The following is an 18779-nucleotide window of genomic DNA, read 5'->3' as shown; positions in this document are numbered from 1 at the left end:
TCGCTGTCTTCTTGATCTTCCTCCTGTTGCTGTTCTACCACTGCTTGGACCGATTGAAGTCGTCGGTAACTAAAAAGAGAAAGACACAAGGGGTTAGGAAAGTGGGGACAAAGTAAGATATACATGCTCATACCATGTACATCAGAAGAGATTGTGGAATGAGACAGAAGTTGGATGTGAGAAGGAGGATTAGATAAGAGAATCATGCACCTTTGCTGATTTCAGCCCTGTCGCTGGCTACGGTCTCAGCAATGGCCTCTCCAATGATGGCAAGCACTGTCTCTTCCGTGGGAGTTAGGATATGCAGCCACCCCTGTAAGTATGCCAGTTAGGTGCTACTGCCTTCAGGTTGTGCACCACCTTGGCCTGCATGAGAAAAAGTGTTTAGTGACTGTGATGCAATCTGTTTGAATGATGTGGTTGTTATGGTTAAATAGCTGTGTGTGCAAACTGAGAAATACACATATGAGGTTTGTAGCAGTGCTAAGTTTGTGAGGATTAGGTGGCACTTATGAATGTCAGGTATGATTCTTGATTAATAGAGATTTTGGTTGATAATTGATGAGAGTGTGGGACATTGAGCAGTGTGTGAGGCTGGTGGTGCAATTGGTGGCATATGGCATTTGAAGATGCATCTACTGACCTTCAACACCCATGTAAGGTCACTGACCCTTTTGCAGCACTGCATCCAGCTCCATGGGGCTTGAGTTTAGCCTTCTCTAAGTTCTGATAACACTGTGATTTTAGTTCTAGTTTTGTCTTACACTACTGTTGACAATCCAGCATTTGTAGACATTCATTATTTATTTATCTACTAGTGGAAATACTCTTTCATTCTTTAGTTTTTCAAAGTTTTTCAAAACATGAAAGTGTATTTGAATAGCACCATGAGATCCTTTAACCCACCTGAAGGGGCAGTTGTGACCTCAGCTTAACATTTTCCCCAAGGTGCAGCATTTCCTATTGCACTGAAATGTCACCCAAGGTTGTGTCAAGTCCTGGAATGACATATGAAAACACCACCTTCTGACTCAGCAAAGAGAGTGCTATCACTGAGTCAAGGGATATATGGAGAGAGAACTGGGCCATTGGAAGTAGTCATTTATGTTGGACCCTGTGACTTAGAGAAGAATAAACAATCCTAGGAAAAAGGTGATCTCAAAAGAAATCATCTCCAAATTGCCAACAGTGTCACTTGCAAGTTAATCCAGGATCAGCCAAATTAGGAAGGTAAATCTGTGGCTATAGCCATAGTGTAGGAGGGAAAGGTTCACATTGCGGAGCATTGGGACTAGTTCTGGAGTAGAAGTGACCATTGCAAATGGGATAACCTACACAGGTGAGCTAACTGGAACCATTAGGGAGGCTTTCAGGTTATATGGTGAGGAAGGGGAAAAGCAAGAGAGTAAATTATGCAATTGAAAGGAAAGTAAGTTTAGGTGTACACGGATTAAGGAGGTAAAAATAGATTTAGCAGGAGAAGATAATAGAGAGAAATTTGGGGCCTTGTAAAGTTAAATTGATATTATGTTGATACTAATTGTTAGAATCAGAAATCAGAACAGCCTGTTTTGTGGCCAGTATTAGAGTTTCAAATTTGTGACACCGCATTTTTCTCTTGCCAATTTTATTCCTCTGCCTTTTCCTTTTATTAGGATATGGTTCAGCTGTTCAACTGATCATTATTCATTATGTGAGCCTTCAAAAGGAGCGGCATCACAACTTAGCCCACTTCTGTCCTTGGTAAATTTCAATGCACACACAGAGTTTTGCTGAATTGTGATCAGGGGTGCAAATCTTGCCTGATCTTTCTTGCCAAGGCACTGATGCCAGTTGTTGCTGCTCCCTAGGAGCCACTTCCAGGCCAAGAATATCTGGCTGAAGATAGACCAGTGTATGTTTCTATCATAGAAAGGGTGGTATAAATTTGGAAATTTGTGCCCCCAAAAGGGTGTGGATTTTGGATCAATTGAAGCTTTCAGAACAGAGAATTTTGTCAGTGGAGTAGAAATATTGGGTAGCTTAGGTAGAGACCAGACATGATCTTATTGGATTGTAGAACACAGTCAAGGGGTTGAATGGCCTACTCTTGTTTCTGTCTTTCTTAATTCTAAACAACAATAATGACTAAATCATCGAACTTTAACTTTTGCATTTTCTTTTAAATGTTTTTGTTTTGTGAACAATTTACAGAGTGACTGTTTTACTCGACTGTCATAATTGGTATTCATGATACCAAAGTTCCTAATTATAAGCCTGAAATTAAATTCGATCAGCTTCTTAATTTAATTTAACTCTCTTGGTGAGCTTGCTGACATGGACAGGAGATTTATACAAAACTGATGATTTAATTGGGCTTTGAATTAATTTAAATCTCTGGTTTTGAAAGTTATTGATAGACAGTTACCAATGATAAGGAGAATGTTGTGAGGGACAATATTTCCCATGACTGAGCAACTGGTCTGTAAGACAAGTGATCTGTGGGCTGCCTATCTTAAAGAATTCATGCATTCTGTTTGCAGTAGGATTTGTGATAATCTTGTGCAAATTTCAAGAATCGTTTTAAGGAACAAATTATAGAAACAAAATCAAAGTCAAACCTCCATTGGATTTGGAAACACACCAAAGCATTAAAAAAAAATTGAGTTCCACTAAAAATCTAATCAGTTTAGTGGTGTGGTGCTTCCAAGGTTTGGAACACCACAGATTGGGAGGGCAAAGATAATTCTCAATTCCACTTTATTTTTGATCTGAGCTGCACAGTTATTGAAAGGGGGGAAAATCAGATGGGGTGGCTCTCATTGGACCATTGTTGCATAGCTCCAGATAGCCAGATAAAGAGCAACATTGACAATTATTTTAAAACAGGACATTTGTCTGTGTTCTTTGGAGAAAAGATGTGAATGGACAAATATGTGAAGTGTGCCCCTCCATTCCGCCCCACCCGAAAATCAGTTGGTGTTATTGTAACCATTGTTCCAGGGTTAATTGCTAGCACTGAAGCACAATTGTGTTCCAGAAAGCTGTCTAGGAAAAAAAGAGGAAGTGCTGGCAATACAGTGCTCATCTATCCAGATCTGAAAAAAGAGGATAATTGATCCCATGTAGAAGTGCCATTGGCAGATAAAAAGCCTCCTTTGTCAGACTGAACAAAAGCTAAGCGGGGGGTGGGTAGAGTAAACAACAGGTAAAGGTCAAGCATAAAGGTATACACACAGATATGGCTTAATAGCTTTAAAGTGGTGCGAAGACCCGGATACCATCCACCAGTGATTGCATGTTACTTTTACCATTGGTCCCTGACATATGCATCTAGCAAAGCGCCCAGTGTAGACTTGCCAGGTCAATAAGGTGCAGCTTGGTTTATTTTGGCATTAAGGAATTAATTGTTCGCTTTTGGTTTACTGCTGTGTGTAAAAGTGAGCGTGTTGGGAATCAGTATTTCAAGAACCCCCTTGATGACTAATGCAAAGGCTGATTCAACTGCAAAAGGGAATTGGAGAAAATAATCAGCATGTAAAATCCATTTTGAAAATGAGGCAGGTTCACCATCCTTTTTTCTTTTGCTATGAGTACTTAAGGGAATGTAGAGTCTTGGAGCATTCAGGAAAGGGTATCTGGGAGAAGAAGCACTTGAGCCTGTCAGCATTTTAGAGGTGGGCCAAGGAACACTAGCCATGGGATATAGGGTCTGACATTAATGTAGGCCAGGGGTCTGGGTCTGGTAACACTGGATAACTACCTTTGCCTTGCTAAATCTAAACCTATGTGGGATCTTTAATCTTCATGTAGACTGGGCTAATTAAATTGGCAAAGGTGGTCTGGAAGATGAATTTGTAGACTGCTTTCTTGACAGTTTTCTGGAGCACTACGTTGTGGAACCAACTTGGAATAAAGTTATTTTAGATCTAGCATTGTGCAGTGAGGCAGAGTTAATTGTTAATATAGTAAAAGATGCAGTGGGAAGTAGTGATGGTTTGAAAACAAGATGTTCCAATCACAAACAAGAATCTTAAACTTAAACAAAGCCAATTATGTAGAACAAAAACAAAGTTACCTGGAAAAACTCAGCAGGTCTGGCAGCATCGGCGGAGAAGAAAAGAGTTGATGTTTCGAGTCCTCATGACCCTTCAACAGAACTAGGTGAATCCAAGGAAGGGGTGAAATATAAGCTGGTTTAAGGTGTGTTGGGTGGGGGGGAGAGAAGTGGAGGGGGGATGTGGTTGTAGGGACAAACAAGCAGTGATAGAAGCAGATCATCAAAAGATGTCACAGACAACAGAACAAAAGAACACAAATTATATAGATTTTTCTTTTCCCACCTATTTCCATTATTTTTAAATATTTTTAAATCTTTTATCTTCCCCCCACCCCCACTAGAGCTATACTTTGAGTGCCCTACCATCCATTCTTAATTAGCACGTTTGTTTAGATAATATCACCAACTTTAACACCTATGTGTTCTTTTGTTCTGTTGTCTGAGACATCTTTTGATTATCTGCTTCTATCACTGCTTGTTTGTCCCTACAACCACATCCCCCCCTCCACTTCTCTCCCCCCACCCAAACCACCCCCCCCGCCACACACACACCTTAAACCAGCTTATATTTCACCCCTTCCTTGGATTCACCTAGTTCTGTTGAAGGGTCATGAGGACTCGAAACGTCAACATTTTTCTTCTCCGCCGATGCTGCCAGACCTGCTGAGTTTTTTCAGGTAATTCTGTTTTTGTTTTGGATTTCCAACATCCGCAGTTTTTTTGTTTTTATCCCAATTATGTAGACATGAGGGGAGACATGCCAAGGTTGATTGAGTAAATAGACTAACGGTATAGGGGTAAATAAACTGTTGGAAACATTTAAAAAAACAATTCAAAATGTTCAACAAAAATACATTCTATTGAAAAACAAAACCTCTGAGAAAGTTCTATCTGTGGCTTACTAAAGAGGTTAAGGATATTAGAAAATAGAAGAGGCTTATAATGTTGCAAAGAATAGTAATAAATCTGAGGATTGCAATTGTTTTAGAAAGTAGCAGAGAGTCACGAAAAAGTTGATAAAAAGGGAAAGATAGAATATGAGAAGTAGCCAGGAATATAAAAACAATTTTTCAGAGTTTTTACAAGCAAATAAAAAGAGAGAAGCTAAAGTAAACGTTGGTTCCTCAGAAGCAGAGACAGGATAAATTAACATGGAGAATACGGAAAAAGCAGAAAAATTAACAAGACACAAGTTACATACCAGAAATAAAGGGTAACCTAGGGGCTAATAAAAGTGAAGAAATTAAAGTAACTAAAATCAGCAAAGAAAAAGTACGAGAAAAAGTTAAGGGACTAAAATCTGACAAATCCGCGGGACGGCCTACATCCTAGGGTTCCAAAAGAGATAACTGCAGAGACAATGGATGCACTAGCTATCATTTTCAATAGCTCCCTGGATTCTGGGATGGTCTAAGCAGTTTGGACCATTGCAACACTGCTAGTCAAGAAGAGAGGGAGAGAAAATGAGGACCTACAGATCAGTAAGCCTGACATCAGTCATTGGAAAAATGCTGGAATCTATTATTAAGGAAGTCTTAACAATGCACTTAGAAAAACATTGTCTGATTAGAACAAATCAACATGGTTTTACAAAAGAGAAATCATGTTTGACAAGCTTATTAGTTTTTTTGAGGGTGTAACCAGTAGTTAGATAAAGGGAAACCAGTAGATGTTGTACACTGGATTTCCAAAAGGCATTTGATAAGATGTCACGCAAAAGATTAATACACACAGATAAGGGCTCATGGAGTTGGTGGTGATTTATTAGCATGGATAGAGGATTGATTAATGGACAGGAAGCAGAGTGTAGGAATAAACGGCAAGTTGGCAGGCTGTGACTAGTGGAGTGCAGGAGGAATCGGTGCTGGGCCTCGGCTATTTATAATCTATATGAATCACTTAGACAAAGAGAAAAAGTAATGTCTCTAGTTTGCTTGGGTCAAGCTGCCTGGCCAATCAGGGTCAAGCTGCCTGGTTTAAAGTTCAAACAATGCTTGGCAGTTAACTGCCAGTCACCATCAGTAGTGCTTTCTCCATGGCAACACACTTGCCAACCAATCAGCAGTCTCTTCACAAACAGTATAAATTGTGGTTTTCCCCCTTTTATTGGTATTCTTCCGAATGTCCTGATGAGTGCAAGACGAAAAGCTTAGACATGTCTCTTTTTTCAGCAATACTCAAATAAAATTAGGCTGCATAGACCCTTGGTTTAAGTTACTTCATTTAGTATCTGAACAGGAGGATCCTGCCAGATGTAAGATGTGCCGGACATGATAATAGTAGTCTCTAACTTTCACAGGCTGTAAACCGAAGCTGGGAATGGAAAAATGGAATTGAGTATTTGGCGTGTGTTTCATGCTATACACAAGCACAGCATAGAGCAAGGTGTCCGTAACTCCTGGCATTAAATAAGAAGTGATGACATTGTAGGAATGACAAAACAAGTAATTGGATCCAGGATTTGTCAAAGGTTGAACTACATTTACCTGAGGATCTGAGAAGAGCCTTGACAGTATTGAGAATTATGGTACAGCATAGACTGAGTGCCTGTCAACATCCTGCTATCAGCTCTGTGCAGCTTTTATGTTCACTTTTCTGTATTTCTTTCTGTATAAGATGGTTGCACCCAAAAATAAATCACCTTAAGAAAACACTGGCTAGCCCTTCATCTACTAGAATTGAGTTTTCCAGATGGTTGTCTCTGGCTGGTATGAATTTCTTTATCATCAAAACCCTGGCGTCCCCACCGAACAGCACTGGTGGGAGTACCATCTCCAAGTGGACTACAGTGGATCAAAAAGTCCCATCGCCATCTTCTCAGGAAAGCTACGGATGAACAATAAATGCTGGATTTAAGTCAGATTTGTATTTGAAGTTATACTGTAGTTTAAAAATGAAAGCCTAATGCTGAGTGGAGTGCCAGTGTTAGATTTTCATTATAATCTTAACGCATGTCGCAAAATCCCAACAAGAGCTCTACAGTGAAAGACAATTAATATTTTTGATAGTGTTGGTTGAAAGAGGAAAATTGGTCGAAACACCAAAAGAACTCTGTTCTTCCAGCAGTGTCCTGCAGATGGGGCATGCATGGCTTTAAAACATCACATCTGAAAGATAGCATCTCCAACAGCGAGGTGCTCACATTACTGTGCCCAAGTTCCAATTTAGTTTATGCACTGAAGTCCTGAAGAGGGCTTGTACCTAAGTGCTCTGATGCAAATGTAAGTCCCATCAACTAAATTAAACCAAGCTGACACTCGTACTGATGTGTGCCTTGAACATCTTAAGCTTACTTTTATCATAGATGTGCATTGTGAAAGATTTCAGTTTGTAAATCAACTAATTGTATTTAAGTTCAATTACTAAAGGAAGGTAATACACCCTGTACGTTATATTAAGGCAGAATTCTGGTAGATGCCAAAATGTATCTAAAATAATTCAAAATTTTCTAAGGGGAAATGGATCCAGCTTTTCTAGGAAATAAGTGTGCCTTCAGCTTTCCTATTTTCTTTTCAGAAATTTTTAAATCTTCCACTGTTACAAATATTACTTGCATCCAAAACAAAAGCAAAAATACCTGGAAAAACTCAGCAGGTCTGACAGCATCTGGGGAGAGGAATACAGTTAACGTTTTGAGTCTATATGACTCTTCAACAGAACTAAGGAAAAATAGAAAAGAGGTGAAATATAAGCTGGTTTAAGAGGGGGTGGGACAGCTAGAGCTGGATAGAGGGCCAGTGATAGGTGGAGATAACCAAAAGATGTCATAGACAAAAGGACAAAGAAGTGTTAAAGCTGGTGATATTATCTAAGGGATGTGATAATAAAGGTACAGATAGCCCTAGTGGGGGTGGGGTGGGGGGAAGGGATCAAAAGGCAGAGATAAAACAATGGATGGAAATACATTTAAAAATAATGGAAATAGGTGGGAAAAGAAAAATCTATATAAATATTTGGAAAAAGGGGATCAATTTCTGGTGATAGACTGTCGACCAATATTCATTAGAAGCCTATCGACTCCCACAGCTACCTCGACTACAGCTCCTCACACCCCACTTCCTGGAAGGAGTCCATCCCATTCTCTCAGTTTCTTCGCCTCCGCCGCATTTGTTCTGATGATGCCACTTTCAAAAACAGTTCCTCTGACATGTCTTCCTTCTTCATTGACCGAGGTTTTCCACCCACGGTGGTTGACAGAGCCCTCAACTGTGTCCGGCCCATTTCCTGCTGAGTTTTTCCAAGTATTTTTGTTTTTGTTTTGGATTTCTAGCATCCATAGTTTTTTTGCTTTTATCTTTTTGCTTTTACTTGCATCCAAGCCCACTTTCTCTCACTTGGCACATATAACAAAATGGTGGGTGTATGTGCAGCTCAAATTATGACAGCTTGGATTAAACTGAACTTTGGAACTACTTGTTTCCGCATTGTCATATCTTCAGGCCTGTTTTTGAGATGCCAGTTCTTTGGGACTGCCAAGTTCTTTTTCGAAGTTGTTGGCCTGCTTGTTATCTAGATTGACAATTGTACATTATAAAACTTTGTTTTTCTGCTTGCAAATGTCTCTCAGTAAGCTAGCCTTACTTTGAAGTCTCCACAGTCAACCTTGTCTTTAGGCATGCTAATTATGGGGGCATGGGGGGGAAGGTCCAATAAGTGATATAAATAATTTCAAATTTCCAAGCAAAATCTTTATTTACTTTAGACTCCTACTATGTATTACTTAATTCTAAATTTAAGATGAAGCTACTTGCCTTCATCATACCAACACTTATGTTGGTAAATTGTAAGCCTAGAGTGTGCATTTTGTATAAAAGCTAATATAAATGCTTCATGAAATGCAACGTAACAGTACCAGAATTCAGATTAACAGGGTTCATTATGACATTACACTAGCCCCATGTACCTTATAGAGAGCTGACCCTTTCAAATACCCACTGGGCATTATTTCATTTATTTTCAATGATGCACTTGAAATTCTAGCACAATCTGCATGGTACAGCAGGAACCTGGGTTAACAATGCATTTCTATAGTAATAGGATTTTGCCACCAGCAGTTCTCCGAGATAACCAAATACTTAAGATTCAAGTTTGAATCTGAAAGTTTCAATTTTTATTATGTGACAAACTTGCCACAAGACAACAGTTGCATTGTAGAAGAAGTAACAATACAGTGACTAGACTTTTGATGGGTCTACTGCAGCTTGTCCAAGCTTTTCCTCTTCATGGATCACTTGGGCGTATACCAAATATACATGGAGCCCCACAGGACACATAAAGTTTAAATAAGTGCTCCCATCAACTTGCATATATATTAAGTTAATCAATCAAAGTAATTTAGGATTTATCTACCAATGAGACCACAGTGCAATAAACAAAAAAAAGTTATTTCTAAACCATAAGACCCGCATTCATCAAAAAGAGCAAACAATTTCAAATAAGACACAGAAGCGTAGATAGGATTAAACTGAAGAAACTTATTAGAATGGTACAAGGGACAGAGGACTGGATCAGTTGGACTTGTTCTCCTCGGAACAGAGAAGGTTAAAAGGAGATTTGATAGAGATGTTCAAAGTCATAAATGGCTTTGATAGAGTAAGTAAGGAGAAACTGTTTCCATTGGAAGAAGGGTCCATATCCAGAGAACACAGATTTAAGTTCATTGGCAAAAGAATCAGAAGTGACACCAAAACTTTTTTTATGCAGTGAAATGTAATCTGGAATGCATCGTCTCAGTAGAGTAGTGGAAACAGATGCAAAAGAGAATTGGATAAATACTTGAAGGGAAAATTGTAGGGCTATGGGCAAAGATTGAGAGAGTGTGATGAAATAGATAGTTCTATCAAAGTGTTAACATGGCACCTTGGGCCAAATGGCCTAATTTCCTGTATCGCCTTTGGAAGTTTGAGAGAGGTAGTGGAGAAGTAGAACTGGGTGGCTTGACATCATGTTGAAGCTGACCTCATGTAGAGTCACAGAGTCATTTACAGCACAACAGGTGGCTACACAGGAAGCTGAAACCACGGTCAGCAGATCATAACCCAGAAGACATGCCCCAGTGACTTTGGAGAGCAAGAGCCAGAGTTCACTGTCACAACTACTGCCATTGTTAAGTATCAATTTTGTGTACGCTGATTAAACTTAATAAACTCGTACTGCAGCATTCAGTGTCCATACCTGTTGGATCAAGGAGTGGTTAAGATCCTCATATTCCAAAATCCTTTCAGACTATGGAAATCTCTGAGAGTTATACTATATATTTCTCTTTTCCCTCCATCTCCTTACCTTCTCTGTAAGGTGTTCATGAGTTCCTTAAGTGATCTGCTCCATTTCTACATCTTTCCTTTTAACAGGCTGTGAATATGTGATAAGAACTGGGATTGAATTGGCTTCAGGTGTTTGTAAACTGATGCAACGTGTACAGAAGAGATTGGCCCAGCAATGCCTCAACTTTTGAATTCTTATCTTTGCATTTGAATGGCCTCACCCCTCCTCATCTCTGTAACCTTTTCCAGCCCTACAACCCTCTGAGAACTCTGTTTCTCCAATTCTGCCTTGATATGATCTAAACAGAACTTATGCACATCAATGCAATAAATTGTGGTGTCCAAATGATGGCTATGACTCTGCATTCTAGTATACTTTTTCAATGCAGTTTAGTTCCTGCTGTGCTACTACCTCTTCCTCGACTTTGCCATGTTTGAAAATTGTCGACCTGTAGGTTTGGAAGGAACTTGATTTTTTTTTGTTGTTGGTAACACTGTGTTTGTATTAGTTATGTCGGAATTAAGTGCTGTGATGTTATGAACCCTGACAAATTAAACAATTTTGTCAAATTATACAAGTTTTATCAGTCAAAATCCTATCATGTAAACAATAATAAATACATTCTTACAAACTGTTTTATTTTGTAATTATCTAAACTGTGTAAACAAAATCCTTTGGAGTTCTTTTCCTCCACCTACAAGATTTGTGTTCCTCTACTTGTGCATCTTTACATACTTTTCTTGTCATCTTTAGTCTGTTCTTTGAATAATTTTCAAACCCTCTGTCAGTGCAGCAATACTTCCTTTTAGTAGCGAAATAAAACAGGTTGTGATCTAACCTAACCATTAACCTTGCATCTTGCAGACTGCCGGAATTGTGTGCCAGCTGTCAAATATATAATTGTTTCATGTTGCTATTTCTCAGCAACTGAATTTTAATGTAAGCGGTAGATCGCAAGCTTTTTTATTTCACAATAGACTTATTTTGTAAAACGTACTATGACAAGTTTTTAAAATGTAGTGAAAGAATACCATATAAAAATAAAAGCTTATATTCTATATTCCACATATTATATGTGGATTGCTTAAACATCTAATTTTTCACACCTCTCAGCTTTTGATTAATATGCAATGCAAGTATGGCTTTTGAGTCCTTTTGAAGTCTTTGCAACTTGCTTTCTTCAATCTTTGACTAGCTTTATTTTTTATGATTAAATACAATGATATTTGGTCTATCAAAGGATTTTATTGACTGGAGACCACTAACCATTGTATTCATTATGTGGAATGATGTGAGAAAGATCTTTAATCTTCCACTGATGGAAAAGGCACATTAGATCTTCACGGTCTGAAGTAATAGTTCACCGTCACTGAATTAGATTATTTAGCTTTGAAGACTTTTACCACAGTATAAGTGTATATTCTGCAGATTGTACACTTAAAGCTATTGATTACAGAAAGTTGAAGAAGGTATGAAGTCTGAATAGATGATCCTGGTTTTGTTCTAGTTAAATGGATTTTGTCTTCAAAGTTTGTGATGAATTTGATTATATTCTGACCTTGATTTTGATAACTACTGGCGGCTGTTCAAAATCAGGACGCAGAGCACCATAAAGCTTACTTTCATAAGATAGCTTCTCTATGTCCTTTTAAACTTTGATCCTTTTTTTGTGATTTTTTTTTATCTTCATTGATGTGAAGATGTTGATGGGGGAAAATGAAACATTTTTGCATTTTTGTGTCCATTGTCAGCATCTAGTGCTGTTAAGTCAAATATGACACTAATTGGATGCTAAATAAATCCCCTTATGCAATGCTTTAGTTATGTACTTACATCCCAATCTGAGAAGAATACTTGTTGTTGGACTAGAATTGAAGGCAAAATGGAAAAAAGACTATTTGTCCACCAAGTCCATTCCACCCAATGGGCCACTTACAATTTATTTAATTAGAAACTACCCTAGCTATTTAATCTCCCCAAAAGATGGTGAAAAGCATTTAAAACTTCAAAGAAGACAATGCTCAATAAAATGTCTCCCTGATATTTTGAGAGATCCTGAGGATGTGATGAGGCACTATAAAAATGCAAATTCTTGCTTGCAACTTAAGCTATTGAGCTGAGCAGCTATTGTTCTTCAATTTCTTTGCCTTAAATTGTAGTTTGATCATGCTGCATGCTGGTTTTATTTGTACTATAGCAGGTGTATGCCATTTTAAGCTAAATTCAGATTTATTTTCGGAAAATATCTCTGATATTTTTGATAAATATCTTGTATGCTCACTTTTGATTTTGCTTAAGAATTTCTTTTTTTTTGAGACTTTGGATCTGATGAAACAGCATTAGTGATTGGGAGCTAAGCTTTGATAAGTAATATTTTTAATCTGAATTGTTTTCTCACTAAATTTGATACATAATTTTCTCTTCACCTGAATATATGGCTCTTTAGAAAAGCGTGCCTGCAAACTCTACTTCAAACTCTGGTTTTGTTCGTTCTTGAAAATCTACTTGACCTAGCTATCCCTCTCTCTCTCTCTCTCTCCCTCTCTCTGTTTCTCTCTCTCTCGGTTTATTCTCCCTCAGAAGGTAGCAGTCAATCAAGTTGAAGCCATCTCTTCCGTTCATTTGGGTTACGCGATACTTTGACACAGGCAGGACCCTTGAGATCTCTCTGCCTCAGCTAAACCTGAAGGATGCTGCCAAATTAACCTGCCCCGCCCACTACCTAACCTATGCTTTACTGTATGAGTAAAGTCCTTCAGTCAAATTCTGTTTTTACGTACAGCACAACAAAACTGTATAGTGACGTCATAAAATGCAGCCATGTATATTTTTAAAGCCGTGTTTGCTGCTTGGTCTGCACAGAGCTCCATTTCTGTGTCTAATTGGATGAAAATGCAGAATCTGTGTAATTGGATATTTCTTGATCTCCTTAAACCAGTCAATAATTTAAAAGTGCTCATTAGATTTTTGTTTTCTCTTCAGGGCCAGTATTTTGTTTTGAAATTGTCACTCTGTGATCCATTGTTATGTGGATGAAGACAAATTCATGAGGAAATTACATTGATTCATTTTGATTTAACATAGCATTGCCAGAGTTAGAAGCTTTTGTTTCTTTTAAAGTTAGTTGCTAAGGAAACATACCTGTCACTCAAGTACCTTGTTCCAATTGATAGAAAGTTGAGTGGGTGAAGGAGGAGGTGTGACAACAGCAACAACTTATATTTATGAAATGCCTTTTGATGTAATAAAATGTCTCAAGATGCTTCACAGGAGCATTATAGAGTCAAATTTGACACTGAGCCACACAGACATGTTAGGGCAACTTACCGAAAGCTTGAGAACTGCTGAATAGGATACTCATGAGTCTTGCTGTGATCCAGGTCTTGGCAAACAGATAATCAGCAAATCCCCTCGCTTTCATCTGGTTTTACCCCTCCTCTCCCCTCCCCTCACTGTTGGGGTATATTTCTGAGTCTCTCCCCCAATTGTATACCTGGACTGATGGATGAATCTGGAGAAGTTTCACTGTTAGCCTCTGAGGCCTTGTCTGGTTCCTTGCCTGCTATCCTTCTCACCACATGCTATTTAGTTACGAACACGCAAACCCTCACTGACCACCCGCTCCAACTTGCTGCTCTTCCTGTCAAAGATTCCATCTTCCTCATGATTCCTTCTCTTCCAATCACAACTGCATTTTTCCTTTCTTGCTCTGCAGACACTCTGGCATTTGCCATTGGGGTTTGATGTTCAGCTCTGCCCCTCACTTGCTGTTGTGATCAACCTGTTTATTTGAATATGTGTGACATTTAAGATTGCGGCACGGTTGCGCACAGGTGGACCTGCGAGGGGCCATTGGTTTAGGGAGAGAATCCCCTTAGGGCCTTGGCAGCTGAAGGCGTTATCACCAGTGGTCGAGTAATTAAAAATCAGCAATGCTCAAAAGGCTAGGATTGGAGGGGTGCAGATATCTCAGAGCATTGCAGAACTGGAGGAGATTACAGGAATATGGAGGGGTGAGGCACTAGAGGGACTCGAAAACAACAGTTAGAATTTTAAAATTAAGACATTGCTTACCTAGGGGCAAATGTAAATCAGCAAACACAGCGTGATGGACTAACAGTACTTGATGACCTCAAGTTCATGGAGGATAGTGTACATTGAAATAGCCAAGTCTACCCAAAGAATGGTTTCAGCAGCAGATAAGCTAAGGCCGAGGCAGAGTAGGTTGGCCAACTAGGAGGATCAGAAATTCTGAAAGAGAGAAGAATGTCCTGGAGGGCTAAAGATGAAGGAACAATAACTGTTAGATGGTATTTTTAATCATTTTTTTCCTTGACTTGTCAGAGGTCTTATATGACTTAGGACTGATAAATACTCGAGTGAAGCTTTCCTGCATTTTTATCATTTCTTTGTGCTTTTTTTTCATGGTATATTATACTGTAGTGAATAATGATTTCGCAGTCATAGCAACATTATCTCATTGGTTTCTTGGCCTTCTTGTGGTAGTTTTAAAGCTCTCCTTGTTCATTTCATTTACATTTCAAAATTTTATACACTTGTTTCCATTGTGACTTTTCATCCACATCAGTTTTACTCAAACCTGTCGGTCCTCTGCTACAAATGCCCAAGAATGAAGATCAAGAGGAGAGGCTTTTTACAAACCCTTAGTTCATAGGATACAGGCCTACACCATAATTGGGCACAAATCACTGCTACTAATCTCACTTCGAGATACTGTCTTCAGGTAGGAAATTCATACTGGATCAACTGAGGTTGCTGTTCTGAGCTTGGAACTAAGTCACCTTTGAAATATAGAATCTTATAGCACAGAAGGAAGCCATTTGGCCCATCATGTCTGTTTGGCTCTATGAAACAGCTATCCATTTAAACTGCACTTTCTTCAATTCCCTGCAAATTATCCCCCTTTTTTTTAAGTACATATCAAACTCCCTTTTGCAAGTTACTATTAAATTTGCTCTACCACACTTTTAGGCTGTGCATTTGTGACCACGTCAACGCACTGCATAAAAAAAGCTCTTAATCCCCCCTCTGGTTCTTTTGACAATTATCTTAAATTTCTATCCTCTGGCTACTGACCCTTCTGCTAGAGGAAACAGTTCTTCCTTATTTACTCTATCAAAAGCTGCCTTAATGGTAAAATAAAATGCTTACTCTGCATCTGGCTTTGCTATACCTGATCTGGTTCTGTTCTGTGTTGAGTGATCTAAAATGAAATTGATGTTTAATTGTCCAATCCATACACCCTCAGCTGACAGGCACAGAAGTTCTGATGTTTTCTTTTGAGGAGGGAAAAAGCAGCAGTGTATGTCTCTGTGACCAATTTATTTAATTACTTTGCTGCTGTAGATTTAATGATAGTTGAGTTGTAAAAAAAATAGGGAAGCCTTGCTAAAACTATATAAGGCACTAGTTAGACCGCACCTAGAATACTGTGAACAATTCTGGTCCCCTTATGAAGGAAAGATATACTGACATTGGAGGCAGTCCAGAGAAGGTTCACTAGGTTGATCCCGGGTATGGAGGGATTTTCTTATGAGGAGAGGTTGAATAGGTTGGGTTTGTACTCATTGGAGTTTAGAAGAATGAGAGGCAACCTTATTGAAGCATATAAGATTCTTAGGAGGCTTGACAGGGTAGATGCTGAGAGGTTGTTTCCCCTTGTGGGAGAGTCTAGGACCAGAGGGCATAATCTCAGAGTAAGGGGTCACCCATTTAAGAGAGAGATGAGGAGGAATTTCTTCTCTCAGACGGTAGTCAGTCTGTGGAATTCTTTACTGCAGAGGGCTGTAGAGGCTGGGTTGTTAAGTATATTCAAGACTGAGATAGACAGATTTTTAATTAGTAAGGGAATCAAGAGTTATGGGGAAAAGGCAGCAAAGTGGAGTTGAGGATTATCAAATCAGTCATGATCTCATTGAATGGCAGAGCAGACCCGATGGGCCGAAAGGCCTACTTCTGCTCCTATGTCTTATGGCCTTATGATCAGAAAATTGCCCAGAGGAGCTGCAATCCAGCAGCATTTTTCATTTTAAAATACCGCCCTATTAAATGTTACTTTATCATTCTGCTGTATATTGCTTCAGGTTGTTTAATGGTTTTAATAATTTTTTTAAGAACTTGGCGTAGTTCAATTATCACATCACAACACTGCAGCATATAAAACAAACAGGCAGAAAGTTTTAATCCATCAAACTGCTGAACAAGAACTAACTTCAGATTATGACTATTGAAACTCTGTAGGCGTTTGGTTTGAGTGATATGCATCATTACTCAATGAAACTTAAATCCCACAATCATAAAAATATCTTGTACAATGTCATTATAATGCTACATTATCTGGGTACATGTATGCCTTTCATTAATGGAGAAGCTGCTTCCACTATTTTTTCTTTGTTTGTTTTCCTAGGATTATATTGTGGGGAGACTTATTTAAAGTCATAAGTCAAAAGGTTTTCTTGACTGTGATGCTTTGTTTCAATAACACTGCTAAATAGTTACCTGATGATTTGTTTCGCTTGCAGGTTCAGGCAATTCTGGTCAACATTTTTGGTGGCATTATGCGTTGCGATATAATTGCTCAAGGAATTATTACTGCTGTTTCAGATCTGCACATGAAAATTCCCATTGTTGTTCGATTGCAAGGTGAGTATTTCAAACCCTTGCTTACGGGCATGTGTCAGAATTTTAACAGTTACACCTGAAGCATTTGCTCATCTTTTCCCTGTGCAGATACTGTCTGGCGTGCTGTGTATCTTATGTGTGTTGTCAGTTTTTGGTCATTGCATTGGGGAAATGGGAACTAGTAGAAATTGACAAGACCTGTGGCAGTAAATATGGTAGAATTGTGGGTGAGCTCAAGCTTTTTTTATTGGATAGATGATGGTTAACACGTTGAACAAATAGTGGATAGAGGGCTGATTAAAACAGAGATAAAAACAAAAAACTGTGGATGCTGGAAATCCAAAACAAAAATAGAAATACCTGGAAAAACTCAGCAGGTCTGGCAGCATCGGCGGAGAAGAGCAAAGTTGACGTTTCGCGTCCTCATGACCCTTCAACAGAACTAAGTAGAAATGGGAAAGGGGTGAAATATAAGCTGGTTGAGGGGGGTGTTGTTGGGACAAGCAAGCAGTGATAGGAGGAGATAACCAAAAGATGTCACAGACAAAAGAACAAAGAGGTGTTGAAGATGGTGATATTATCTAAAAGAATGTGCTAATTAAGAGTGGAGAGCAGGACAAGCAAGGTAGCTCTAGTGGGGGTGGGGTGAAATAACTGATGGGTGGAATACATTTAAAAATAATGGAAATAGGTGGGAAAAGAAAAATCTATATAACTTATTGGAAAAAACAAAAGGGAGGGAGAAGAAACGGAAAGGGGGTGGGGATGGAGGAGGGAGTTCAAGATCTAAAGTTGTTGAACTCAATATTCAGTCCGGAAGGCTGTAAAGTGCCTAGTCGGAAGATGAGGTGCTGTTCTTCCAGTTTGCGTTGAGCTTCACTGCTAAGGAGAGACATGTGGGCAAGAGAGCAGGGTGGAGTGTTAAAATGGCAAGCGACAGGGAGGTCTGGGTAATGCTTGCGGACAGACCGCAGGTGTTCTGCAAAGCGGTCACCCAGTCTGCGTTTGGTCTCTCCAATGTAGAGGAAACCGCATTGGGAGCAACGAATGCTGTAGACTAAATTGGGGGAGATGCAAGTGAAATGCTGCTTCACTTGAAAGGAGTGTTTGGTCCCCTGGACGGTGAGGAGAGAGGAAGTGAAGGGGCAGGTGTTGCATATTTTGCGTTTGCATGGGGAGGTGCCATAGGTGGGGGTTGAGGAGTAGGGGGTGATGGAGGAGTGGACCAGGGTGTCACGGAGGGAACGATCCCTACGGAATGCCGCCGGGGGGATGAAAGGAAGATGTATTTGGTGGTGGCATCATGCTGGAGTTGGCGGAAATGGCGGAGGATGATCCTTTGAATGCAGAGGCTGGTGGGGACAAGGGGGACCCTATCATGTTTCTGGGAGGGAGGAGAAGGCATGATGTGGATGCGCGGGGATGGACCGGACACGGTTGAGGGCTCTGTCAACGACCGTGGGTGGAAAACCTCAGTTAAGGAAGAAGGAGGACATGTCAGAGGAACTGTTTTTGAAGGTAACATCATCAGAATAGATGCGACGGAGGCGAAGGAACTGAGAGAATGGGATGGAGTCCTTACAGGAAGCGGGGTGTGAGGAGCTGTAGTCGAGGTAGCTGTGGGAGTCGATAAGCTTGAAATGGATATTGGTGGACAGTCTATCACCAGAAATTAAGACAGAAAGGTCAAGGAAGGGAAGGGAAGTGTCAAAGATGGACCATGTGAAAATGATGGAGGGGTGGAGATTGGAAGCAAAATTAATAAATTTTTCCAGGTCCCAACGAGAGCATGAAGGAGCATGAAGCAGAAGGGCTGATTGTTTGATGTTTGCTG

The 18779-nt window shown here is 39.5% G+C and overlaps 1 protein-coding gene across 2 annotated transcripts in view; it reads left to right on the top strand.

Annotated features, from left to right (window-relative positions):
* Nucleotides 1-18779, top strand: part of LOC121282621 (succinate--CoA ligase [ADP-forming] subunit beta, mitochondrial-like) — a 115891-nt gene that overhangs the window by 86681 nt on the left and 10431 nt on the right. For both annotated transcript variants that reach the window (XM_041196402.1, XM_041196401.1), the window contains one exon: nucleotides 16846-16966. In XM_041196402.1, the coding sequence (XP_041052336.1) occupies nucleotides 16846-16966 (121 nt within the window). The remainder of the gene's footprint in view (nucleotides 1-16845; nucleotides 16967-18779) is intronic.

The sequence above is a fragment of the Carcharodon carcharias genome, chromosome 9, assembly GCF_017639515.1.
Source record: "Carcharodon carcharias isolate sCarCar2 chromosome 9, sCarCar2.pri, whole genome shotgun sequence".
In the NCBI taxonomy this organism is placed as follows: domain Eukaryota; kingdom Metazoa; phylum Chordata; class Chondrichthyes; order Lamniformes; family Lamnidae; genus Carcharodon; species Carcharodon carcharias.
The sequence above is the reverse complement of the archived record's forward strand: the minus strand, read 5'-3'. Positions and strand labels throughout refer to the sequence as shown.